This window comes from Hyperolius riggenbachi, chromosome 12, assembly GCF_040937935.1.
Source record: "Hyperolius riggenbachi isolate aHypRig1 chromosome 12, aHypRig1.pri, whole genome shotgun sequence".
NCBI classification, from domain to species: Eukaryota; Metazoa; Chordata; class Amphibia; order Anura; family Hyperoliidae; genus Hyperolius; species Hyperolius riggenbachi.
In genome coordinates, this window is record NC_090657.1 from 200526391 (window position 1) to 200553392 (window position 27002).

A 27002-nucleotide genomic window follows, 5' to 3' on the forward strand; every position below is an offset into this window, starting at 1 on the left:
CACCGTGCGTACGATCTCCTGCAAACTGCTGCCCCAGGACTTTATGCCAATCGGCATTGGCTGGTCCTGGGGCTGCCGCCGCGGCCACGCCCATTAGCGTGACGCGGTCGGCAAGCGGTTAAGGATTCATCATATCTTTCACTAGGTTTTAAATCCTTTGTTGTACATCACACTCCTCACCTACGGGTTGGAGGGGATGATTGGGGGGAAGGGGGGGGAGTCATGTTAATGCTGCTGAACAGTTACTGGCATTCTGCAGTCACATGACAAGCAGTGCAGGGAGAGCAGAGATTAAGCTGACCGATGCAGGTTAATCACTTCCCAACCACATTTTTTTTTGCCCTTAAAAACCAAAGCAATTTTATGCAGCACACTCCTCCCATTCATTAGCCATTAACTTTATCACTACTTACCACACCAAAATGATCTATATATTATTTTGTTCTGCTACAAATTAGGCTTTTTTTGAGTGGTATTTTTCTCTAAGAATTATTGTATTTTGTATAAATTTTAAAGAGTAATCCCACCACTCACCTTTGCATCCCTGTGCCACACATGACGATCTGACAGGCACCCAGCCGGTAGCAGAGCTCAGAGGAGATGGATAATAGGCCTGTTCCCAGCATATTGTTCTTACAGTACTCTGACTGGGGCTGTTTAATGGTGATGAAAGATTTCATGAGCCTGCACAGTTCATCCAGCGCATTCATTGGTCGAATCAGCTGCAAAGACAGAACACAGAAGATTTACACATCCAATGTTACAACGCCCTAAAGTGCAAGTACATCTATCCACACTAATGCAGACATATCTTCCGGTAGGCTGCACTACATATGTTCTGTTAGCTAAACCATAGGACCTATCCCATGGCAAATCTCACTATCCTTTGGACAATAAATTGGGGGCTGTTGTACTTACTGCCCCTTCACTGCAAAGCCAAGGTAGGAGCAGCAACAGGCCCAAACAGGACGCCACGCACAGGTAACAGGAAGGCAACAGGAAAGAGGTGTGAGCGCATCGAGAAATAGCAGCACTAAGTCAGTAAGACAAAACCTAAGTATGTTTAACCTCTTAAGATTCTATGACAAGAGTCTCATGTCCTAATTGACCTCCCCCCCTCCCCTTGATTCCAGAGCGCAAGACTTACATCCTGCATTAAAAGCCTCCACATGCTCGGAGTAGTTTAAGTGTCACTCCTCCTCCACTAAGTGGTTGGGTAAGGCGATGGTGGGTAATAAAGTTCACTAAAAATGTGTCAACTGTACCTGAGCTCATAAATCACATTTATAAACAAAAGCTACAGTGCCTTGCAAAAGTATTCCTCCAAATCAGAAATGGGCAGAAAGAAGAACGAGGGGAGCAGTGGGCATACGTTCTTCAGCTCTGGTATCCTTTAAAGCAGTAGACATTTTGTGCCAACCCCCATAAAGCCATTTACTTCCAAGTTGTAATATGACAAACCAGGACAAAAATTAGAGGAAGGTTGTTTTTTTGCAAGTTGGTTTCACAAAGACAATTGCACACATACCTTGATTGCTTTACTGCCACACATCACTCAATATCCATCAGATTGCATCAGAAAGTCTCACTGAATACAGGTTGGAATATCTCTACCGCTAGCTTTGTGCTGCTAAATGCAGCTGCAATTCATGCTTTGCTACCACCTAAAGACACCCCCCTCCCCCCCCCCCCAATAATCCCTCTCTCTTTTAAATAAAAGATTGTGGATCGATCAAAGTGACCTATGTTTTTAACAGATTTGCATAAGATTTTCTGTCTTTAATAAGTGACTTATCTATTCAAACATCTTAATACGCCTTAAAGGGACTCCGAGCTCTGAAAAAAAAGGAAAGTTGTACTCACCAGGGGCTTTTTCCAGCCCAGTGCTGGTCGGGAGGTCCCACGCCGGCGTCCTGGCTCCTCTCCTTCTCCCCGCTCCGGAATGGCTGGCAGGCCGCAGCCCGGGCGACACTCTCCCGAGTGTCGGGCTGCTTCTTCCGCATATGACGCGGATTACGTCACATGCCGGCCGCCTCGCGTCATCGCGGCGGCCGGCGTGAAAGTACTGCGCATGCGCGCTTTGTTCGCGCATGCGCAGTACTTTCACGCCGGCCGCCGCGATGACGCGAGGCGGCCGGCGTGTGACGTAATCCGCGTCATATGCGGAAGAAGCAGCCCGACACTCGGGAGAGTGTCGCCCGGGCTGCGGCCTGCCAGCCATTCCGGAGCGGGGAGAAGGAGAGGAGCCAGGACGCCGGCGTGGGACCTCCCGACCAGCACTGGGCTGGAAAAAGCCCCTGGTGAGTACAACTTTCCTTTTTTTTCAGAGCTCGGAGTCCCTTTAATACACATTCATAAATACAGCCATGTTACCTGGTCTATCTTTATTGCTGTCGTGTTGGAGTCTGCTGACCTTTCCAGGTAAAAAGCCCTGAAAAAGAAACAACAAAAAGACCAGTTATGTGATATGTCTTAAGCTGCCCAATCACAAGCTAGCTTAATCATCAGGCGATGATCTCGCAGGCACCCGCAAATCACCAAGCACTTGTGCAATTGCCCATAGACAGCGCAGAACAACTTCTACAGAAACAGAGCATGTGGTCATTTGGCTGACAAACTTTGGCCAAGGGCAGCACAAACCGGTGGTGGACCTGCCAGGCAAAGTTTCTATAGCAACACAACACTTACTCGATGCTCAGCCAAAATAATCTGTCCTGCCACACGGTGTTCTGCCGAGAAGACTCATTGTGATGATGATGTCACCCGAAAGCAACCAATAGCAACAAACCAAACTATCACGTCTATCAACAAAGCAAAGATTCGCCCACCTCTTACACCTTATTTTGATCCAGTCAACAAGTATACAGTAGAGTCTCGGTTATCTGGCAGTGACGGGGAGCAGCTGAGGCCAGATAAGTGTGCTTTCAATAGGTATAGCTAATATAGTACTTTACCCCACTCCATATACATACCATGCACTCAGTATTCATGTTACAATGCAGTAATTGAAAGTATATTAGCCCTGGGGAAGCGTTGGAACCCAGACTTTAAAGGATAACTGAAGTGAAAGGGATATTAAAGCTGTCTCATTTATTTCATTTTTAGTAATACCGGTTGCCTGGCTGTCCTGCTGATCCTCTGCCTCTAATACTTTTACCCTGAACAAGCATGCAGCATATCAGGTGTTTCTGACATTATTGTCAGATCTGACAAGATTTGATGCATGCTTGTTTCTGGTGGGATTCAGACACTACTGCAGCCAAATAGAGCTGCCAGGCAACTGGTATTACTTAAAAGGAAATAAATAAGGCAGCCTCCATAGTCTTCTCACTTCAGTTGTCTTTTAAGCACAGCAGAGCCCACAATCAGCCTAAGAAGCTGGCCTTCACCACTGTGAGTACTGCCTGCGATTAGTGCTGTTTGGTTGAGACTGCTGGTTAGTCGAGTTCTGGATAACCAGGACTACTGTATTACCATTACCGGTATGTATTGCAGCTATTGAAGTGAAAATGCAGACGGGTTCTGCAGATGATGCCCATAATTTACTGCAGACAATCCATCACAATCAGTACCTGAGTTTGCGGTAATAGCTCTGTACTTTCTCCATAGACATGTGATTGATGTGCTGCTGAATTTCCTCCACAGAGTTACTCAGTCCCGGCGGACCCTCTACGCTCTCAATAGCTGAAAACAGAACACAATATTACTAGCATTAAGGGATTTCATCTGATTTTATACTCACTTTCAGTGTGCACAGAATACCCTGCTATTCAAAGCCTTATCCTGCTTTGCTCAACCTACAGCCTGCACCCCCCCCCCCCCCTTCCATTCTTTTGGGCCTAGCCCAGTCCCCCTCCATGCTATGATTGGCTCCAAAGGGTGTGGTGAGGGTACTATTTTAGCCACTGTAAGCACTACTCCTCCAACTTGTTCTGGAAAGAATCTAGTGTCTATACGGCCATGGCAATGCTTTTCTAAGAGATTTGTGTAGCGTGCTAGGTCATCTCGGCCAAACACATTGTTCCCAGGGCCGGTTCTAGACTTTTTTGCTGCCTGAGGCAAACTTGTTAAAATGTGCCCCCCGATTTGGAATGATCGCACAGCAGCCGACAATTTACTCTGATTCATTTAACGTTCTCACATGACATGCTGCAGCTCAACACAATAGCACACTGGCTGGCTGTGAGTCTGTGCCAAACAAACTGCTCACCCTCAGCCACTCCATTCCTCCTCAGGAAGGTACACACAGTACAAAAATGCTGCCCCTGAAATCTCTGCGCCTGATGCAAATGTTTCACCTTGCTTCATGAGAGAACCGGCCCCGATTGTTCCCCTCACACTGGAAGGTGCCTGATCAAGCACTGCATTGTCGTCCCTCCTCCCCCTCCAAAGCAACCTAGCTTGATGACGTGTCTATTATATGGCACTCCGCCCAAAGTGCTGCCAAAGGGATCAAGTCCTGATTCTGGGGATGAGAATATTTGTGTGTGTGCAGCTTAACACTTCAAGTGGACCTGATCTCTTGCACAGGACAGAAAGAAAACATAGAGAAATCCATCCTGTATGTATTTAGAGAGTTTAGCTGGTCTAATCCCCCCCTTCATCTGTGACTAAGCACAAGTGTAATTTGGTCTCTCAGCTGACTGTCTCGGCAGAGCAGCTAATTTTTAAACACAGGATGTTAACCCGATGTCTGCTTCCATGAAAGCAGGAAGTAGACACATTGCATATTTATTGCAGGATTTCTATCAGCTGTAACAAATAAATGTTTTCCGTAAAGGTTATTATGTTGTTGCTTATCTTTTAGAGCAGAGAGGAGGTTCTGTGTTCAGGTCCGCTTTAAAAGAATCCCTTTCCTACAGAGAGATAAATCCTATTTTCTTGTTTACATCGTCTTTCTGTGAACTGCTGCCTGGAAGTGTCCTGAATCATCCTATGAGGATGCCCTAATACTCTGTATACTATAGTCACAAACCTTTAGTGAATAAGACTGACTGGAGCTTCAGGCAGCCTCCATGCTCAAACTTGGTGGGCAGTTTGGAGAAGTGGAAGCTGTCCAGGTAGAAGATGACTTTCAGAGCCTGTCTTGTGCCTTCAATATGGTGGAATACTGCAGTATCTGACAGAAACCATACAGAACACATAGATTAGTCAGTAACATGGCAGACATAAGGTAATGTGTGATCCCGGCAAATCATTTTCTTTGAATGCAAATTTGTAATTGTGGTGCGATGCAAAAAAAAATAATGGATTGGTTGCTGCAGATTTCTGCATCACGCATCAGTTTCCCCCAAACGCTGGGCGCACACACGGCTGTGCGTGAAAGGTTGCGTTTTAGGTCTTGTGCGGTTTTTTTTGTGTGTTTTTAGTGCGTTTGTCTGAGCCTTTTTTTCCCCGCATATGCTTTTTTTCAAGCGTTTTTATGCGTTGGCGTTTCACATATACAAAACGCACATGTGTTTTGTATGCGTTTTCAATGCATTTTAACATTGTGTTTTATGGAAATCACTAGGAAGAGAACAGGAAGCGGAAATACATCACAGAAAAAAGAAAAAAAAAACGCATGAAAAACGCAATACATTGGGCTCGATTCACAAAGCGGTGATAACCATTTTTATCATGCCTAAACTCAGTTTAGGCATGATAAGTTTAGGCATGATAAGTTTAGATAAGTTTAGATCGTGCGCAAAGTCCCCGCACGCAAAGCAGCGCCATTAAACTCTATGCAAAGTGCACCAGACTTTGCTAGTGCAAAACTTTTGATCAGCTGTGCACTGCGGTGCTAACCCAGTTGGTGCTTAAACTTATCATGCCTAAACGTATCACCCCTAAACTTATCACACCTAAACTTATCATGCCTAAACAGAGTTTAGGCGTGATAAAGGGCTTTTCACTAGCGTGCTAACTGTTAGCACCGCTTTGTGAATCAGGCCCATTGTGTTCCCATTGACTTTCATTATGTGCGTTTTTGAATACTATGCAACAAAAGCAGCATTTTAAAAAACGCATATGCATTTTTTCATGCGGCCCAGAGACTTCCATTAGCGGCAAAACGCTGCGTTTTCCGCAATGCTCGCGTTTCTACTAAGTGTGTTCCTAGCCACAATGATTTACAGCCACATTTGTATTTCGCATTAACAATCACGGCAAAAATGTGTGAATCCGCGTCCAGAAAAACAAATGCAGAATGCAACATGTTAGTGGAAATGGGCCCTAAAGGAATCATTTGCCTATTCCACCCACTCTCCGGAAGTGAGCATTATGGGCGATTCTTGCACACGTGAAGGTGAAATTGGTAAACATCTCTTTTAAGGTGGCCTCACAAGATGCAATAAAATCAGATTTTACACCAATTTGATAAAAAAAGATAATTTCTACAGCAAAATCAAACTTTTTTTTGTTGTTGTTTACAAGAGTAAATTCCGATTGGATCTCCCTTTTTTTATGATCGCGAGTGGCTGAAATTTGTGATTATTTTTTTCCACGATTGTATGTGTGTGGTAGATTGACAAGTGCGTCTTCAATCATTTTTTTTTTTATAATTGGGGAAAATTGAACAGACTTGTGGTTCATTGGTCAGATTTTTCAAATGTCACAATTAATCAGATACACTGATTCTAAAACTTGAATTAAACTTTTTTTAACAAATTGTATGGTGTGTGGCCACTTTTAAGGTGCCCATTATTGGTGCAATTTTATCATCAGATGTGATCTTTCGATGGACTTTTTATGACCGAAAGTCAGGGCAGTTCCTATGCTAAATTGCTCCCAGGTTAAGAGTGCAAAAATTGCTAGTTGCTAATTGATAGGTTAGCCAGCCATAGGTGCCCCAGTATAGGTCAGCCAGCCATAGGTGCCCCAGTATAGGTCAGCCAGCCATAGGTGCCCCAGTATAGGTCAGCCAGCCATAGGTGCCCCAGTATAGGTCAGCCAGCCATTGGTGCACCAGTACAGGTTAGCCAGCCATAGGTGCCCCAGTATAGGTCAGCCAGCTATAGGTGCCCCAGTATAGGTCAGCCAGCCATAGGTGCCCCAGTATAGGTCAGCCAGCCATAGGTGCCCCAGTATAGGTTAGCCAGCCATAGGTGCCCCAGTATAGGTCAGCCAGCCATAGGTGCCCCAGTATAGGTTAGCCAGCCATAGGTGCCCCAGTATAGGTCAGCCAGCCATAGGTGCCCCAGTATAGGTCAGCCAGCCATAGGTGCCCCAGTATAGGTCAGCCAGCCATAGGTGCCCCAGTATAGGTCAGCCAGCCATAGGTGCCCCAGTATAGGTCAGCCAGCCATTGGTGCACCAGTACAGGTTAGCCAGCCATAGGTGCCCCAGTATAGGTCAGCCAGCCATAGGTGCCCCAGTATAGGTCAGCCAGCCATAGGTGCCCCAGTATAGGTCAGCCAGCCATTGGTGCACCAGTACAGGTTAGCCAGCCATAGGTGCCCCAGTATAGGTCAGCCAGCCATAGGTGCCCCAGTATAGGTTAGCCAGCCATAGGTGCCCCAGTATAGGTTAGCCAGCCATAGGTGCCCCAGTATAGGTCAGCCAGCCATAGGTGCCCCAGTATAGGTCAGCCAGCCATAGGTGCCCCAGTATAGGTCAGCCAGCCATTGGTGCACCAGTACAGGTTAGCCAGCCATAGGTGCCCCAGTATAGGTCAGCCAGCCATAGGTGCCCCAGTATAGGTCAGCCAGCCATAGGTGCCCCAGTATAGGTCAGCCAGCCATTGGTGCACCAGTACAGGTTAGCCAGCCATAGGTGCCCCAGTATAGGTCAGCCAGCCATAGGTGCCCCAGTATAGGTTAGCCAGCCATAGGTGCCCCAGTATAGGTTAGCCAGCCATAGGTGCCCCAGTATAGGTCAGCCAGCCATAGGTGCCCCAGTATAGGTCAGCCAGCCATAGGTGCCCCAGTATAGGTCAGCCAGCCATAGGTGCCCCAGTATAGGTCAGCCAGCCATAGGTGCCCCAGTATAGGTCAGCCAGCTATAGGTGCCCCAGTATAGGTCAGCCAGCCATAGGTGCCCCAGTATAGGTTAGCCAGCTATAGGTGCCCCAGTATAGGTCAGCCAGCCATAGGTGCCCCAGTATAGGTCAGCCAGCCATAGGTGCCCCAGTATAGGTTAGCCAGCTATAGGTGCCCCAGTATAGGTCAGCCAGCCATAGGTGCCCCAGTATAGGTCAGCCAGCTATAGGTGCCCCAGTATAGGTCAGCCAGCCATAGGTGCCCCAGTATAGGTTAGCCAGCTATAGGTGCCCCAGTATAGGTCAGCCAGCCATAGGTGCCCCAGTATAGGTCAGCCAGCTATAGGTGCCCCAGTATAGGTCAGCCAGCCATAGGTGCCCCAGTATAGGTCAGCCAGCTATAGGTGCCCCAGTATAGGTTAGCCAGCCATAGGTGCCCCAGTATAGGTTAGCCAGCCATAGGTGCCCCAGTATAGGTTAGCCAGCCATAGGTGCCCCAGTATAGGTTAGCCAGCCATAGGTGCCCCAGTATAGGTTAGCCAGCCATAGGTGCCCCAGTATAGGTTAGCCAGCTATAGGTGCCCCAGTATAGGTCAGCCAGCCATAGGTGCCCCAGTATAGGTCAGCCAGCCATAGGTGCCCCAGTATAGGTCAGCCAGCCATAGGTGCCCCAGTATAGGTCAGCCAGCTATAGGTGCCCCAGTATAGGTCAGCCAGCTATAGGTGCCCCAGTATAGGTCAGCCAGCTATAGGTGCCCCAGTATAGGTCAGCCAGTCATAGGTGCCCCAGTATAGGTTAGCCAGCTATAGGTGCCCCAGTATATGTTAGCCAGCCATAGGTACCCTAGTATAGGTTAGCCAGCCCCTCTCCTTGCTCCCCCTTTTATTGAAAAAATATACGGCGGTGATAGCGGGATGACTCACCTTACAGGCTCCAGGCGATATTCACATGCCGCCAAGCTGCTCTGTGTATAGCTCCGCTCACAGAAAGTGATAGTTACACTACTTCCTGTGAGCGACACTGTACACAGAGCAGCCCGGCGGCACGTGAACATCGCCTGGAGCCTTGGAAAGTGAGTCAATCCGCTGCCACACATTTCTTCAATGGAGGGGGACCCAAGGAGAGGAAAGAGTTGCGTCACCATTCCTGCGGCTAAATCCCATTGTGCTGCTGGTCCTCCCTCCTTCACTGTGCCCCCTCCCCCTCACTGCACCCTGGGTGGTCATCCGTCCCTAGAAATGGTACTATCGAAAGTGATCAGAAGGGAATTATCGATTGTTTCCATAAACAGGTCGATTAGGGCATTTTCTCTCTTCAGATAGGATTATAAAATCTAACTTTCAGATCAACAGAATTTTCAGTTCCAGTTGAGTGCCTGGAGTTCTTACACCAGCCATTAAATGGGCTGAATGGGCAGCAGTCAGGACTTACTTGCTACAAGCGTCTCATCCATCTGCTTGAAGTAGAAGACAACTTTATCCAGATCCTGCAGTGTGGCGCTGATGTCCTCCAGCATAATCCGCTCTTCCTTCTGCAATACAGAAGTGTGATGGTCAGATGTATGGACAACTCTTCCAATCCACACCTGCTGTATGAATTAGAAGGAGCCTCATGCCTGGGGAGGGGGGCGTGTATCATGGATGCTATGGTGAGGAGTGCAGTGCTGGGAGGTGACAATCTGGCATTTAGTGGCTGTAGGATCAGTGCAGGTGTCTGGTCATCTAGCTCGACCATCGAGCATAATAAACAGTTAGTACCGCCTATTGCTGGAAAGTCAATTGCAACAGACTGTATTACACTTGTGAACAATCAGAGAAAGAAAGAGGAGGGCCAGCAAGCAGCACTCAGGCACAGATTTCATTTTTCTGCTGTCCCATTTCTGAGCAGCAGAGGGAGTAAGAGACACATCAGACTAGATCTCACACAGCTACTGCTTAGCATTAATATACTTTATGCATGTAACTCAACTGGACACAATTCAAATGAAAATCGACTAAAAGTGCACTTTAGCCTCAGAAGAAGCTTCGTATACCCACTTCAGCCTACAGTGTTGTTCACTTTATGCATCCGAGCAACTTTCACCTCTCATTCATTCGCCAATAACTTTATCACTACTTCTCACACTGAAATGATCTATATCTTGTTTTTTCCGCCACCATTTAGGCTTTCTTTGGGTGGTACATTTTGCGAAGAATTATTTTATTCTAAATCCATTGTAGCAGGAAGATTAATAAAGAAATGGAAAAAATTCATTATTTCTCAGTTTTTGTACATTATAGTTTTAAATTAATACATGCTACCGTAATTAAAACCCATGTATTGTATTCGTCCATTTGTCCCGGTTATTAAACCGTTTAAAATTATATTCCTATCACAATTTATGGTGCCGATATTTTATTTGGAAATAAAGGTGCATTTTTTCACTTTGCGTCCATCACTATTTACAAGCCTATAATTTAAAAAATTATATTAACATACTCTCTTGACATGCATATTTAAAAAGTTCAGACCCTTAGGTAACTATTTATATTGTTGTTGTTTTTTTTAATTGTAATTTTTTTTTATTAAAAATTTTATTTGGTTAATTTTTTGGTGTGGGAGGTAAACAGCTAATTTTAAATGGAATATAATGTATTTATTTATAAAAAAAAAAAAATGTATGTGGGTGTAGTTTTACTATTTGGCCACAAGATAGCCACAGTCAAAACAGGAAATGAGGATGGGAAACTTTTTCTTACTCAGAAAGACCGCAGCCTCTGATAAGCGGCCGTTTGTTTTTCTGCGGGGGACTTGGATCGACAATTGGGAATTATATTCCCATTAATTGATCAGGGGGATAACGGCAGGCAGCAGAAGCACGCGCGGGAGCGCGCCTCGGGAGGCAGCAACTGCACAGTCTATCTGGATGAACATATTCGTCCAGATAGGCTTAAAGAGACTCTGAAGCGAGTCTAACAGCATGTGATTACTGTAAAGCACTATAGATAATGCTAAACCACCGCATTCCCTCGGCAAAACCTGGGGTTTATACCCCCCCAAATCCCCTCTGCAAAATCCATGACTTTCTTGGTCGTGGATTTTGCTGCTCATGGATGCAGAGCTTACGGCTGCAGCTCTGCCTCCATGCGCGTCAATCGCCGCGAGAATCTCCGCCTCTCCCCCGCCCCTCTCTGTGAAGACAGATTGAGAGGGGTGGGGAGAGGCGGCGATCAGCAGGGGATTGACGCGCTAAAAGGCAGAGCTACAGCCATAAGCTCTGCCTCATCAGGAAGCGCTCTCCATAGTTAGGAGAGGGGATTTGGGGTGTATAAACCCCCGTTTTGCTGCAGGAATGCGTCGGTTTAGCACTATCTATAGGGCCTTACAGTAATCACATGCTGTTAGACTCGCTTCAGAGTCTCTTTAAGTGGTTAACTACTTGAGGACCTTGGGCTTAAACCCTCCTAAAGACCAGGCCATTTTTCATTAAATAGGCCACTGCAGCTTTAGGGCCTCACTGCAGGGTTGTCCAACTCAGTACACAAGTGATTTTCCCTCCCTTTTCTCCCACCAACAGAGCTTTAGGTTAGTTGGGTCTGATCGCTCCCCCAATTTATTTTATTTTTTATAAATATTTATTTTATAAATACATTTTACCTTTTATATGTATTTTTCTCACCAGCTCTCCCCTCCCCCCGCTAAGCAATCCAGGGCTGTGGAGTCGGAGTCGGAGTCGTGGAGTCGGGCAATTTTGGGTGCCTGGAGTCGGAGTCGGAGAAAAATGCACCGACTCCGACTCCTAATGAATTTGTAACTGTAATTAAAATAGAAAATATGATAAAATGTTCTATTTCTCAGATAAAAGTCATTAAAAATAATGTATATATACAGTATATATACAGTAATAGCTGTGCTTAGTCTACAAAAATGAAATAAACCAATCAAAATTAGTTACTTGTGCTGCTTCAATAAAGCAGTCCCCGTATTTTTAAGGACAGATATACATATCTGATTGTGACTGTATATATGAAGTGTACACAGGAATCTCTTTTATACACTAAATAACATCTATGCTGTAAGTATAAAGCCTGATGTGTAGCCGTGTCACTAATAGAGATGGTCAACGAGATGGAAATAATTCTGCATTGATGCTGATTTATGCAAATGTATGCACTCCCTTTGCTGATGAAATCAAATAATTTGATATGTTATTAAAATTTGGTTTGGTGACTACAAATTAAAGGGAAACTGAGACGGATGAAAAGTAAAGTTTTATACATACCTGGGGCTTCCTCCAGCCCCCTTCAGGCTAATCAGTCCCTCACTGTCTTCCACCACCCGGATCTTCTGCTATGAGTCCTGGTAATTCAGCCAGTCAGCGCTGTCCGGCCGCATGCCGCTCCCACAGCCAGGAACATTCTGTACCTGCGCAATAGTGCTGCACAGGTGTAGTATGCTCCTGGCGGCGGAGTGTGTGCATGTGCACTACGCCTGACTGGCTCAAGTACCTGGACTCATAGCAGAAGATCCAGGTGGTGGAGGAGGACAACGAGGGACTGATTATTCTGAAGGCAGCTGGAGGAAGCCCCAGGTATGTATAAAACTTTAATTTCATATGTCTCAGGTTTACTTTGTTACACAGTAGTACTATACTCTACATATGCACTCCCCACATAGCTGCAGGGAATCCACTGAGAATGCTGTGCACATTGAACACAGAGGTGTTGTCTGTTTACAATCTCCTCATTCCCCTGCAGAGTACCTGCACATCATTCTTACATGTACCCACACTTACATTGCCTAGGGCCTGATAGATGTTCTTTGTTCCGGTTTGTACCTTTTACAAGTACTCTTACCAAGGACTAGTTTTAGTCTAAAGGGAATAAATATAGTAGTCTACATATCCTTCTCACTTCAGTTGTCTTGTAAAATTCCTAAGCGTTGGCAGTTAAGAGACGAATTTCATGTTACATACTTTTAATCAACAAAATTGTAATATGCAAATTAGAGGAGTCGGAGTCGTGGAGTCGGAGTCGGTGGAATCCTAAACTGAGGAGTCGGTGTCGGAGTCGGTGGATTTTTGGACCGACTCCACAGCCCTGAAGCAATCACCGTGATCAGCTGTCATAGGCTTCAGCCTATGAAGGGCGATGACTACATTGTCACCCAGGGGGACAGCGGCACATCAGCACACGCGATCCCCTGCAAACTCCACCCTCAGGACTGCACACAATTGGCGTGGAGCGGTCTTTAAGAGGTTAACAGCGAAACAGGCCATGCACCACCCGGCGGCCCCTGACACTATCCTGCAACCATGCATCAGTCGTGATAGTAGGTAACACTGCAGGTGCATTTTTTTATCATCTGTTTGTGAATTGTGTGCACTTGCAGTTTTTATGGCAATAAAAGTTCAGACAAGTGCCAAGCTTGCTCTCTTCTTGCTGCTCATAAGTCTTGTATATGTTTTTAACGTTAATTAATAAAGCCTATATCATTTTGAATGGTCAGAGAAATAATTGTACTCATCCCCATTAAGCAATGTGGCTGCTGTAGTGAATGGTGAGAGTACACTGAGGGTATAAGCAATGTGGCAGTTGTAGTGAATGGGGAGGGACAATGGTGAGAGTACGCTGAGGGGTGTGGTATAAGCAATGTGGCAGTTGTAGTGAATGGGGAGGGACAATGGTGAGAGTACACTGAGGGGTGTGGTATAAGCAATGTGGCTGCTGTAGTGAATGGGGAGAGTACACTGAGGGGTGTGGTATAAGCAATGTGACTGCTGTAGTGAATGGGAAGGGACAGTGGTGGGAGTACACTGAGGGGTGTGGTATAAGCAATGTGGCTGCTGTAGTGAATGGGGAGGAACAGTGGTGAATGTACACTGAGGGGTGTGGTATAAGCAATGTGGCAGTTGTAGTGAATGGGGAGGAACAGTGGTGGGAGTAGACTGAGGGGTGTGGTATAAGCAATGTGGCAGTTGTAGTGAATAGGGAGGGACAATGGTGAGAGTACACTGAGGGGTGTGGCATAAGCAATGTGGCTGCTGTAGTGAATGGGGATGGACAATGGTGAGAGTACACTGAGGGGTGTGGCATAAGCAATGTGGCTGCTGTAGTGAATGGGGAGGGACAGTGGTGAGAGTACACTGAGGGGTGTGGTATAAGCAATGTGGCTGCTGTAGTGAATGGGGAGGGGCAGTGGTGAGAGTGCACTGCGGGGCGTGGTATAAGCAATGTGGCTGCTGTAGTGAATGGGGAGGGACAATGGTGAGAGTACACTGAGGGGGGTGGTATAAGCAATGTGGCAGTTGTAGTGAATGGGCAGTTGTTGTGAATAGAAGGGACAGTGGTGGGAGTACACTGAGGGGTGTGGTATAAGCAATGTGGCAGTTGTAGTGAATGGGGAGGGACAGTGGTGAGAGTACACTGAGGGGTGTGGTATAAGCAATGTGGCTGCTGTAGTGAATGGGGAGGGGCAGTGGTGAGAGTACACTGCGGGGCGTGGTATAAGCAATGTGGCTGCTGTAGTGAATGGGGAGGGACAATGGTGAGAGTACACTGAGGGGGGTGGTATAAGCAATGTGGCAGTTGTAGTGAATGGGCAGTTGTTGTGAATAGAAGGGACAGTGGTGGGAGTACACTGAGGGGTGTGGTATAAGCAATGTGACAGTTGTAGTGAATGGGGAGGGACAGTGGTGAGAGTACACTGAGGGGTGTGGTATAAGCAATGTGACTGCTGTAGTGAATGGGGAGGGACAATGGTGAGAGTACACTGAGGGGGGTGGTATAAGCAATGTGGCTGCTGTAGTGAATGGGGAGGGGCAGTGGTGAGAGTACACTGAGGGGTGTGGTATAAGCAATGTGGCTGCTGTAGTGAATGGGGAGGGATAATGGTGAGAGTACACTGAGGGGTGTGGTATAAGCAATGCGGCAGTTGTAGTGAATGGGGAGGGACAGTGGTGAGAGTACACTGAGGGGTGTGGTATAAGCAATGTGGCTGCTGTAGTGAATGGGGAGGGACAATGGTGAGAGTACACTGAAGGGTGTAGTATAAGCAATGTGACTTCTGTAGTGAATGGGGAGGGACAATGGTGAGAGTACACTGAGGGGTGTGGTATAAGCATACCTCCCAACATTTTAAGTGTCGAAAGCGGGACACTTAGGCCACGCCCCAACCCCCTAGCCACGCCCACTAATTTATTATTATTATTTTTTTAAATTTATTTTTTATTAAAATTTTTAAATTAATTAGTCCCGAAAGGGAGGGTGCCAGTGGGAGGGGGAGGAGGGTGGCCGAGGGGGGGGAAAGAAAACCCGATCGAGGCACCAGCCCGGGGATGCGTATGCGGCATAGATGCCGCATGGACGCTATTAAGCTTCTCCCTCCCTCCCTCCTAATGTGCCCCCAGTGTCCCCTTATGTGATTAATTAGGGGGGTTGTCAGTGGAGGGGGGGAGAATGCCCGTCACCGTGGGTGGGGAGGAGGGTGCCACTTTTAGGTGGGGGGGGGGGCGCCTGGGCAGAGAATAGAGGCGGAAAAACTGATCGAGGCTCCAGCCGCGGTACTGAGGGATGCGGGAGCCCGGCTTCAATACTTCCTCCCTCCCTCTGTGAATGCCCCCTAATGTATGTCCGTGTGCCCCCCTCTCCTCTCCTCCCCTCCCTATAGGCAGAGTGAGCGCAGCGGAGCGGGCAGTCGGGTCCTCTTACCGCTGGCTGATGCACGCGTACTGTCTCTGGCATCCGACCTCCATGTGCTTCCTGTGACGTCATAGTAAACAGGAAGCACATGGAGGTCGGATGCCAGAGACAGTACGCGTGCATCAGCCAGCGGTAAGAGGATCCGACTGCCCGCTCCGCTGCGCTCACTCTGCCTATAGGGAGGGGAGGAGAGGGGGGCACACGGACATACATTAGGGGGCATTCACAGACGGAGGGAGGGAGGAAGTATTGAAGCCGGGCTCCCGCATCCCTCAGTACCGCGGCTGGAGCCTCGATCAGTTTTTCCGCCTCTATTCTCTGCCAGCCGTCGGGATTCGAGAGGGGGGGCCCGGGATAGCGGGAGGGCCCCCCCAAATCGGGAGAATCCCGACGAAAACGGGACGGTTGGGGGGTATGGGTATAAGCAATGTGACTGCTGTAGTGAATGGTGAGGGACAGTGGTGAGAGTACACTGAGGGGTGTGGTATAAGCAATGTGACTGCTGTAGTGAATGGGGAGGGACAGTGGTGGGAGTACACTGCGGGGCGTGGTATAAGCAATGTGGAAGTTGTAGTGAATGGGGAGGGACAGTGGTGAGAGTACACTGAGAGGTGTGGTATAAGCAATGTGACTGCTGTAGTGAATGGGGACGGACAATGGTGAGAGTTCACTGAGGGGTGTGGTATAAGCAATGTGACTGCTGTAGTGAATGGGGAGGGACAGTGGTGAGAGTACACTGAGGGGTGTGGTATAAGCAATGTGACTGCTGTAGTGAATGGGGAGGGACAATGGTGAGAGTACACTGAGGGTTGTGGTATAAGCAATGTGGCAGTTGTAGTGAATGGGGAGGGACAATGGTGAGAGTACACTGAGGGGTGTGGTATAAGCAATGTGACTGCTGTAGTGAATGGGGAGGGACAATGGTGAGAGTACACTGAGGGTTGTGGTATAAGCAATGTGGCAGTTGTAGTGAATGGGCAGTTGTAGTGAATGGGGAGGGACAATGGTGAGAGTACACTGAGGGTTGCGGTATAAGCAATGTGCCTGCTGTAGTGAATGGGGAGGGACAATGGTGAGAGTACACTGAGGGGTGTGGTATAAGCAATGTGGCAGTTGTAGTGAATGGGCAGTTGTAGTAAATAGGGAGGGACAATGGTGAGAGTACACTGAGGGGTGTGGTATAAGCAATGTGGCAGTTGTAGTGAATGGGGAGGGACAATGGTGAGAGTACACTGAGGGGTGTGGTATAAGCAATGTGACTGCTGTAGGAAATGGGGAGGGACAGTGGTGAGAGTACACTGAGGGGTGTGGTATAAGCAATGTGACTGCTGTAGTGAATGGGGAGGGACAATGGTGAGAGTACACTGAGGGTTGTGGTATAAGCAATGTGGCAGTTGTAGTGAATGGGCAGTTGTAGTGAATGGGGAGGGACAATGGTGAGAGTACACTGAGGGGTGTGGTATAAGCAGTGTGACTGCTGTAGTGAATGGGGAGGGACAGTAGTGAGAGTACACTGAGGGGTGTGGTATAAGCAATGTGGCAGTTGTAGTGAATGGGGAGGGACAATGGTGAGAGTACACTGAGGGTTGTGGTATAAGCAATGTGGCAGTTGTAGTAAATGGGCAGTTGTAGTGAATGGGGAGGGACAATGGTGAGAGTACACTGAGGGGTGTGGTATAAGCAATGTGGCAGTTGTAGTGAATGGGGAGGGACAATGGTGAGAGTACACTGAGGGTTGTGGTATAAGCAATGTGGCAGTTGTAGTGAATGGGGAGGGACAATGGTGAGAGTACACTGAGGGTTGTGGTATAAGCAATGTGGCAGTTGTAGTGAATGGGCAGTTGTAGTGAATGGGGAGGGACAATGGTGAGAGTACACTGAGGGGTGTGGTATAAGCAATGTGACTGCTGTAGTGAATGGGGAGGGACAATGGTGAGAGTACACTGAGGGGTGTGGTATAAGCAATGTGGCAGTTGTAGTGAATGGGGAGGGACAATGGTGAGAGTACACTGAGGGTTGCGGTATAAGCAATGTGACTGCTGTAGTGAATGGGGAGGGACAATGGTGAGAGTACACTGAAGGGTGTGGTATAAGCAATGTGGCAGTTGTAGTGAATGGGCAGTTGAAGTAAATGGGGAGGGACAATGGTGAGAGTACACTGAGGGGTGTGGTATAAGCAATGTGGCAGTTGTAGTGAATGGGCAGTTGAAGTAAATAGGGAGAGACAATGGTGAGAGTACACTGAGGGGTGTGGTATAAGCAATGTGGCAGTTGTAGTGAATGGGGAGGGACAATGGTGAGAGTACACTGAGGGGTGTGGTATAAGCAATGTGGCAGTTGTAGTGAATGGGCAGTTGTAGTGAATGGGGAGGGACAATGGTGGGAGTACACTGAGGGGTGTGGTATAAGCAATGTGGCAGTTGTAGTGAATGGGCAGTTGTAGTGAATAGGGAGGGACAATGGTGGGAGTAGACTGAGGGGTGTGGTATAAGTAATGTGGCTGCTGTAGTGAATGGGGAGGGACAATGGTGAGAGTACACTGAAGGGTGTGGTATAAGCAATGTGACTGCTGTAGTGAATGGGGAGGGACAGTGGTGGGAGTACACTGAGGGGTGTGGTATAAGCAATGTGGCTGCTGTAGTGAATGGGGAGGGACAGTGGTGGGAGTAGACTGAGGGGTGTGGTATAAGCAATGTGGCAGTTGTAGTGAATAGGGAGGGACAATGGTGAGAGTACACTGAGGGGTGTGGTATAAGCAATGTGGCAGTTGTAGTGAATGGGGAGGGACAATGGTGAGAGTACACTGAAGGGTGTGGTATAAGCAATGTGACTGCTGTAGTTAATGGGGAGGGACAATGGTGAGAGTACACTGAAGGGTGTGGTATAAGCAATGTGACTGCTGTAGTGAATGGGGAGGGACAATGGTGAGAGTACACTGAGGGGTGTGGTATAAGCAATGTGGCAGTTGTAGTGAATAGGGAGGGACAATAGTGAGAGTACACTGAGGGGTGTGGTATAAGCAATGTGGCAGTTGTAGTGAATGGGCAGTTGTAGTGAATAGGGAGGGACAATGGTGGGAGTAGACTGAGGGGTGTGATATAAGCAATGTGGCAGTTGTAGTGAATGGGGAGGGAAAATGGTGGGAGTAGACTGAGGGGTGTGGTATAAGCAATGTGGCAATTGTAGTGAATGGGGAGGGACAGTGGTAGGAGTACACTGAGGGGTGTGGTATATGCAATGTGGCAGTTGTAGTGAATAGGGAGGGACAATGGTGAGAGTACACTGAGGGGTGTGGTATACGCAATGTGGCAGTTGTAGTGAATGGGGAGGGACAATAGTGAGAGTACACTGAGGGATGTAGTATAAGCAATGTGGCAGTTGTAGTGAATGGACAGTTGTTGTGAATAGAAGGGACAGTGGTGGGAGTACACTGAGGGGTGTGGTATAAGCAATGTGGCAGTTGTAGTGAATGGGAAGGGACAATGGTGAGAGTACACTGAGGGGTGTGGTATAAGCAATGTGGCAGTTGTAGTGAATGGGCAGTTGTAGTGAATAGGGAGGGACAATGGTGGGAGTAGACTGAGGGGTGTGGTATAAGCAATGTGGCAGTTGTAGTGAATGGGCAGTTGTAGTGAATGGGGAGGGACAATGGTGAGAGTACACTGAGGGGTGTGGTATAAGCAATGTAGCAGTTGTAGTGAATAGGGAGGGACAATGGTGAGAGTACACTGAGGGGTGTGGTATAAGCAATGTGGCAGTTGTAGTGAATAGGGAGGGACAATGGTGAGAGTACACTGAGGGGTGTGGTATAAGCAATGTGGCAGTTGTAGTGAATGGGCAGTTGTAGTGAATAGGGAGGGACAATGGTGGGAGTAGACTGAGGGGTGTGGTATAAGTAATGTGGCTGCTGTAGTGAATGGGGAGGGACAATGGTGAGAGTACACTGAAGGGTGTGGTATAAGCAATGTGACTGCTGTAGTGAATGGGGAGGGACAGTGGTGGGAGTACACTGAGGGGTGTGGTATAAGCAATGTGGCTGCTGTAGTGAATGGGGAGGGACAGTGGTGGGAGTAGACTGAGGGGTGTGGTATAAGCAATGTGGCAGTTGTAGTGAATAGGGAGGGACAATGGTGAGAGTACACTGAGGGGTGTGGTATTAGCAATGTGGCAGTTGTAGTGAATGGGGAGGGACAATGGTGAGAGTACACTGAAGGGTGTGGTATAAGCAATGTGACTGCTGTAGTGAATGGGGAGGGACAATGGTGAGAGTACACTGAAGGGTGTGGTATAAGCAATGTGACTGCTGTAGTGAATGGGGAGGGACAATGGTGAGAGTACACTGAGGGGTGTGGTATAAGCAATGTGGCAGTTGTAGTGAATAGGGAGGGACAATAGTGAGAGTACACTGAGGGGTGTGGTATAAGCAATGTGGCAGTTGTAGTGAATGGGCAGTTGTAGTGAATAGGGAGGGACAATGGTGGGAGTAGACTGAGGGGTGTGATATAAGCAATGTGGCAGTTGTAGTGAATGGGGAGGGAAAATGGTGGGAGTAGACTGAGGGGTGTGGTATAAGCAATGTGGCAATTGTAGTGAATGGGGAGGGACAGTGGTAGGAGTACACTGAGGGGTGTGGTATATGCAATGTGGCAGTTGTAGTGAATGGGGAGGGACAATGGTGAGAGTACACTGAGGGGTGTGGTATACGCAATGTGGCAGTTGTAGTGAATGGGGAGGGACAATAGTGAGAGTACACTGAGGGATGTAGTATAAGCAATGTGGCAGTTGTAGTGAATGGACAGTTGTTGTGAATAGAAGGGACAGTGGTGGGAGTACACTGAGGGGTGTGGTATAAGCAATGTGGCAGTTGTAGTGAATGGGAAGGGACAATGGTGAGAGTACACTGAGGGGTGTGGTATAAGCAATGTGGCAGTTGTAGTGAATGGGCAGTTGTAGTGAATAGGGAGGGACAATGGTGGGAGTAGACTGAGGGGTGTGGTATAAGCAATGTGGCAGTTGTAGTGAATGGGCAGTTGTAGTGAATGGGGAGGGACAATGGTGAGAGTACACTGAGGGGTGTGGTATAAGCAATGTAGCAGTTGTAGTGAATAGGGAGGGACAATGGTGAGAGTACACTGAGGGGTGTGGTATAAGCAATGTGGCAGTTGTAGTGAATAGGGAGGGACAATGGTGAGAGTACACTGAGGGGTGTGGTATAAGCAATGTGGCAGTTGTAGTGAATGGGCAGTTGTAGTGAATAGGGAGGGACAATGGTGGGAGTAGACTGAGGGGTGTGGTATAAGCAATGTGGCAGTTGTAGTGAATGGGCAGTTGTAGTGAATAGGGAGGGACAATGGTGGGAGTAGGCTGAGGGGTGTGGTATAAGCAATGTGGCAGTTGTAGTGAAAGGGGAGGGACAATGGTGGGAGTAGACTGAGGGGTGTGGTATAAGCAATGTGGCAATTGTAGTGAATGGGGAGGGACAGTGGTAGGAGTACACTGAGGGGTGTGGTATATGCAATGTGGCAGCTGTAGTGAATGGGGAGGGACAATGGTGAGAGTACACTGAGGGGTGTGGTATACACAATGTGGCAGTTGTAGTGAATGGGGAGGGACAATAGTGAGAGTACACTGAGGGATGTAGTATAAGCAATGTGGCAGTTGTAGTGAATGGACAGTTGTTGTGAATAGAAGGGACAGTGGTGGGAGTACACTGAGGGGTGTGGTATAAGCAATGTGGCAGTTGTAGTGAATGGGAAGGGACAATGGTGAGAGTACACTGAGGGGTGTGGTATAAGCAATGTGGCAGTTGTAGTGAATGGGCAGTTGTTGTGAATAGAAGGGACAGTGGTGGGAGTACACTGAGGGGTGTGGTATTAGCAATGTGGCAGTTGTAGTGAATGGGAAGGGACAATGGTGAGAGTACACTGAGGGGTGTGGTATAAGCAATGTGGCAGTTGTAGTGAATGGGCAGTTGTAGTGAATAGGGAGGGACAATGGTGGGAGTAGGCTGAGGGGTGTGGTATAAGCAATGTGGCAGTTGTAGTGAAAGGGGAGGGACAATGGTGGGAGTAGACTGAGGGGTGTGGTATAAGCAATGTGGCAATTGTAGTGAATGGGGAGGGACAGTGGTAGGAGTACACTGAGGGGTGTGGTATATGCAATGTGGCAGCTGTAGTGAATGGGGAGGGACAATGGTGAGAGTACACTGAGGGGTGTGGTATACACAATGTGGCAGTTGTAGTGAATGGGGAGGGACAATAGTGAGAGTACACTGAGGGATGTAGTAAAAATGTGGCAGTTGCAGTGAATGGACAGTTGTTGTGAATAGAAGGGACAGTGGTGGGAGTACACTGAGGGGTGTGGTATAAGCAATGTGGCAGTTGTAGTGAATGGGAAGGGACAATGGTGAGAGTACACTGAGGGGTGTGGTATAAGCAATGTGGCACTTGTAGTGAATGGGCAGTTGTTGTGAATAGAAGGGACAGTGGTGGGAGTACACTGAGGGGTGTGGTATAAGCAATGTGGCAGTTGTAGTGAATGGGAAGGGACAATGGTGAGAGTACACTGAGGGGTGTGGTATAAGCAATGTGGCTGCTGTAGTGAATGGGGAGTGGCAATGGTGAGAGTACACTGAAGGGTGTGGCATAAGCAATGTGGCAGTTGTAGTGAATGGGCAGTTGTACTGAATGGGAAGGGACAATAGTAGTAGTACACTGAGTGGTGTAGTCTGCAGAGATGCTCACCACGCCTGGTGACAGCAGTGACTGATAATTGAGCAGGATCCCTGTAACAGCGATCTGTTCCAGCCACTTCCTGCTGGCATCCCGGCTGCTCTCTTCGTATTCGCCATTATTGTTGTATCGGTAATCAAGCGCTGCCATGAGCTGCTCGGTGAACGTACAAATGGCGGCCACCAGCGTCTGACAGAAAATGGCGTCTCGTCGCACCTGCAGCTCTGTGTCTATGAGAAAGAGACAAGAGAATTACTGTATGGTAATTGTGCTTCCTCGTATCACCAACCATCCGCCAATCAGCTGCTTTCACTGCCTGTCCTGCTGTAAGGCCTAGCGAATCCCCTGTCGTATGATCAGTCCCTATGCCCCTATCTCCAGCACAATTCACCCCATGTGGCCAGTCCCTGCTCAGCCTCGAGAGACTTGTCAAGATGAGGCAGAAGAATGGTCAAACTAGCAAAGGTCAGTCCAGGCAGTAATCAGAGGGACAGGCAGGCATTAGGAAAGGTTAACAACAGAATCACTTCGAGCAACTAGCTCCAGTGACTAACACTATCACTGGCAACTAGCAGACCAGAGAGCAAGGCATTTATCCCGATGTCAGTCAATGAAGAAGAGACACCCACACCGCTGTCCAATGGAACACACTCCCCCCCCCCCCCCCCCCCAACAGTGATTGGCTCTGATAATAGCACCAATCACTTCCTGGTTAGCAATGGCACCATAGAGGATAAGCCAAACGTCTCACATGCTCCTGTTGCCTGGCAGAAGCCTGCCTGTGTGCACCCGCGGGAACCCCTGCTCTTGAAAATGAAAACTGGATTCTAACCGGCTTTAATGAACAGCACAGCCCCTAAATTGCCTCTCCTTTTTTTATAACTCATTTATTGGCAGGAAAAGATCAACAAGACAGTGGTACATCGTAATGCAAATTGACACATAAACTGCACTGCTCAAATGAGGATCAGTAAGTCACTAGTAGCAGTCATGTGTAATAGTGTCTGGTCAATTTCTATTTCAACTAGTACATATCAAAAGTGTCTTGAGAAATAAAAGAGCATTGAAGCGGACCTGAACTCAGAACCTCCTCTCTGCTCTAAAAGATGAGCAACAGCATAATTACCTTTAGAGAATAAAACATTTCTTTGTTACAGCCTATACAAATCTGCAGTGTGTTGACTTCCTGCTTTCATGGAAGCAGACATAGGGTTAACATTCTGTGTTTACAAATTAGCTGCTCTCCCAAGACAGCCAGCTGACAGATCAAATTACAGTTGTGATTAGTCACTGATGAGGGGGGATTAGACAGGCTAAACTCTCTAAATACATACAGGGTGCAATTCTCTATGTTTTCTTCTGTCCTGTGCAAGAGATTAGGTCCACTTTAACAACAATCTCACCTCAAAGAAATATTACAGTAGTCAACCAAAAGTCAAACAAAACTAAGAAAAGTGCAGAGTTTGCTGTGAGAAACCCTGGAAACAATATGGCCGGGAAGCTCAGTAGCTCTGTGTAGTATGCAGGCCGCATCCCAGAAGCCTCTCCTCCAGAAAAGAGAAGAGACCAGTACACCATACAATCATCGCCTATTCCCTGCTTGTGATTAACGTCACAAAAGTCCCACATCTTGCATCACCTCTCTTTATATCACGGCCTGCGTCACACTGCAGCAGCTGGAGTACAAGGTACCTCTTAAAATAGGTCACATATTAATCATCATCCTCATTATGCGTATAAACAAGACTAAAATATTTTCCGCAGCGGTAATTGAGGATGCCTGATCCGGCTAGCCCCCTGGATCAGGTAGCATTTTATTTTTAACAAAAATGACCACCTCAGATTCACTTTAAAGCACACCTGAATTAAAAAAAAAAGAAATTAGATTGTAGATCCCACCTTTCCAGTGTAGCATTCCTCGTTCTCTTCTGGCCACACCAGCAGATGACCAGTAGAACTAAGCCGCTCATACAGCTTTTTTTCTTCTTTACACAAGCGCTTTGGTCTACTGGGCATGCTCGGACCTTACTCGCACATGCACAGTCTAGAAGCGCTTAACACAGCTGCTTGCAGCCAGAAGAAACCTATTAGAGTGGTGCGAGTCAAATAGATGTAGAGGGAACGTGTGCTGGAACAGTGGGCTGCAAGAGAATACGGGAAATCTCTGGACCATACCGAGGCTTCCCAATACTGTGATAAGTATCTACCTTTTTTTGTCACTTCAGGCGTGCCTTAATTTCTCAAGTCTCACATGTGACAAGAAGTGACTGATTCTCCCCAATGTGCAGAAATACAGCCATAAAAACCTAACAAGGGGTCAAACATTTCCTCGCTGCGTATAGAACTAGAAAGTAACTTTTGGTTGAAGTTCTGCCCAGCATTAGGTTAGGATACATAGTGTGACTTACCTGTACATTTCAGCAGGGCCAGGAGCAGCTGATTCTTCCCATCTACAAAGCAAGGTAAATAAAATTCACTTATATTCCTTTCTTTCACTCTGATATATTTCTATAGAGCAGGGGTGTCGAACGCAATCACATAAGAGGCCAAAATCTAAACCATAGTCTAAGTGGCAGGCCAAATTCGTTGTCAGAATTTAACGTTTATTGAACAGTCTCATACTAAGTGGAGTAACTATGGTGACCGTGGGGGTCTCCTGCTCCCCCTTAAGCAGTGTAGCAGATTGGAGCAGTTTAACATTTTCCTGCTCCCGCACTGCTTCGGGTCTCCTCTGGTCTTCCTGCCAGCCACACGCGCTATGCTGCATATCTCGGGCTCCTGAGGCATGTCATGTGATCGGGAAAAAAAGGTATGCAGCTTAGAGTGTGTGACTTCCAGAAAGAACAGGAGAGACACAATGCATGGCTGGAGCAGGTAAATATTGCATTGCTCTGCGGTGCAACTCTATGTGGGGAGATGGTGTTGGTGGAAAGTGTGTGTGTTTCACCAGCCACATGGGAGGCTGAGAGGTTTGGATCCCCAAAGCGAGCATTTGAAGCTCCCGAGGGCCACATAAAATGGCAAGGAGGGCCGTATTTGGCCCAAAGCTTGTGTTTGACACCTCTGCTGTAGAGTCACAGGAGCAGTAATCACTTTGCAGCTCCAGCCGTGTATCTTTTTGCTATGAAAATTTTGACTCCTCTCATTTCTCTTTAAAGAAAACCTGAACTGAATATTAAAAGTCAAAATCAACATGCACAAGTCATATTTACCTCCCGTGTACTCTACTTATCAATCTCTTTTTCCTCTCCTGCGTCCTGTTCGTCCACTGTGATCAATGAAATTCTTTGCCCTCCATTTTGAAAATGGCCATTACTCCATAACAGCTTTCTGGTCAGCACACAGTTAAACTGTAACATCGCCCACTGGAGCCATAGGAATACATGGCACATCAGTTGTCCTCTGACAGCAACTGATATATTTCAGCTCTGACAAAATATTGTCAGAACTGGAAGGGATCATTGTCAGAAGAAAATAGTGAGTTTCTGAGAGGAACTGATGGCAAGGTAACTATGTAATGTTCATTTGAAGTTACCTCATGTGTTTATTTTAAATAATTTTAGTCAGTACAGGTTCCCTTTAAGGAACCAGACTTCAGCACCACCAGATCTTCTTGGCCCAACTGCGGCTACAATTATTCATTATAGGAAGGCCCACTCCTCCTCATGTTATCAGACTGGAGCACCCAGACGTTCTACCTCCACTGCTGCCACCGTTATTCACTATAGGAAGGCTCTCTCCTCATGTAATAACAATGGAGCACCACCAGTGGAGGTTCTACCTCCACGGCTGCTACCATTATCCACAACTGTTATCCACTATAGGAAGGCTCACTTCTCATGTCATCATACTGAAGAACCATTAGAGGTTCTACCACCACTATGGCCATCATTATCCACTATAGGAAGACCTGATCCTCATGTAATCAGACTTAAAGAGACTCTGTAACAAAATGTTGAGCCTTATTTCTTCTATCCTGTAAGTTCCTATACCTGTTCTAATGTGCTCTGGCATACTGCAGCCTTTTCTAGTTGCACTGTCTCTGTAATAAATCTTATCTCCTTTCCTCTGTCGGCTCTGTCGGGCTCAGGCTGGAATGTGTGGAATGTGCAGCACTGCTTGTGATCGGCAGAAGCTTTACACACCCCCTCCAAGCTCTCCTCTCAGCCTATTACACTCTGGTTATCCGCCATGTCTTTTGTTTGTAAACACTGCCTAAAACTGGCAATTACAAGCCAGGATTGCAGCAGAGAGTGGCAGAAACAGCACAGAGGGGCCCAGAAAAACATAATGAATAGAATGGTATGCTTTTTATTGTAAGAATTTTAGAGTACAGATTCTCTTTAAGAACGACTGGAGGTTCTACCCCCAGTGCAGCCACCATCATCCACTATAGGAAGGCTAATTCCTCCTTATCTATATCTAATCAGCAGTTGTAATGCACGGCATGGACACAGCTGCATTAACTGAGGGATTGCTGGTGCAATCAGACTGAAGAACCACAGGAGGTTCTACCCCCAGTGCAGCCACCATTATCCACCATGCATGAATGAGGACAGGAAGAGAGGACTGGGAAGGCTTTATGGGAAACAGAGCCTTTCCTCTCTATAGGTATCTACGTTTTTTTTCTCTTG

At 47.3% G+C, this 27002-nt stretch overlaps 1 protein-coding gene across 2 annotated transcripts in view; it reads right to left on the reverse strand.

Moving 5' to 3' along the window:
- The window catches only part of PREX1 (phosphatidylinositol-3,4,5-trisphosphate dependent Rac exchange factor 1), a 369932-nt gene that overhangs the window by 9175 nt on the left and 333755 nt on the right, over nucleotides 1-27002 (reverse strand). For both annotated transcript variants that reach the window (XM_068263360.1, XM_068263361.1), the window contains 7 exons: nucleotides 24777-24818; nucleotides 22381-22598; nucleotides 9390-9489; nucleotides 4976-5119; nucleotides 3573-3684; nucleotides 2374-2431; nucleotides 535-722 (listed from right to left, as the gene is read on the reverse strand). In XM_068263360.1, coding sequence (XP_068119461.1) covers nucleotides 535-722; nucleotides 2374-2431; nucleotides 3573-3684; nucleotides 4976-5119; nucleotides 9390-9489; nucleotides 22381-22598; nucleotides 24777-24818 — 862 coding nt within the window. The remainder of the gene's footprint in view (nucleotides 1-534; nucleotides 723-2373; nucleotides 2432-3572; nucleotides 3685-4975; nucleotides 5120-9389; nucleotides 9490-22380; nucleotides 22599-24776; nucleotides 24819-27002) is intronic.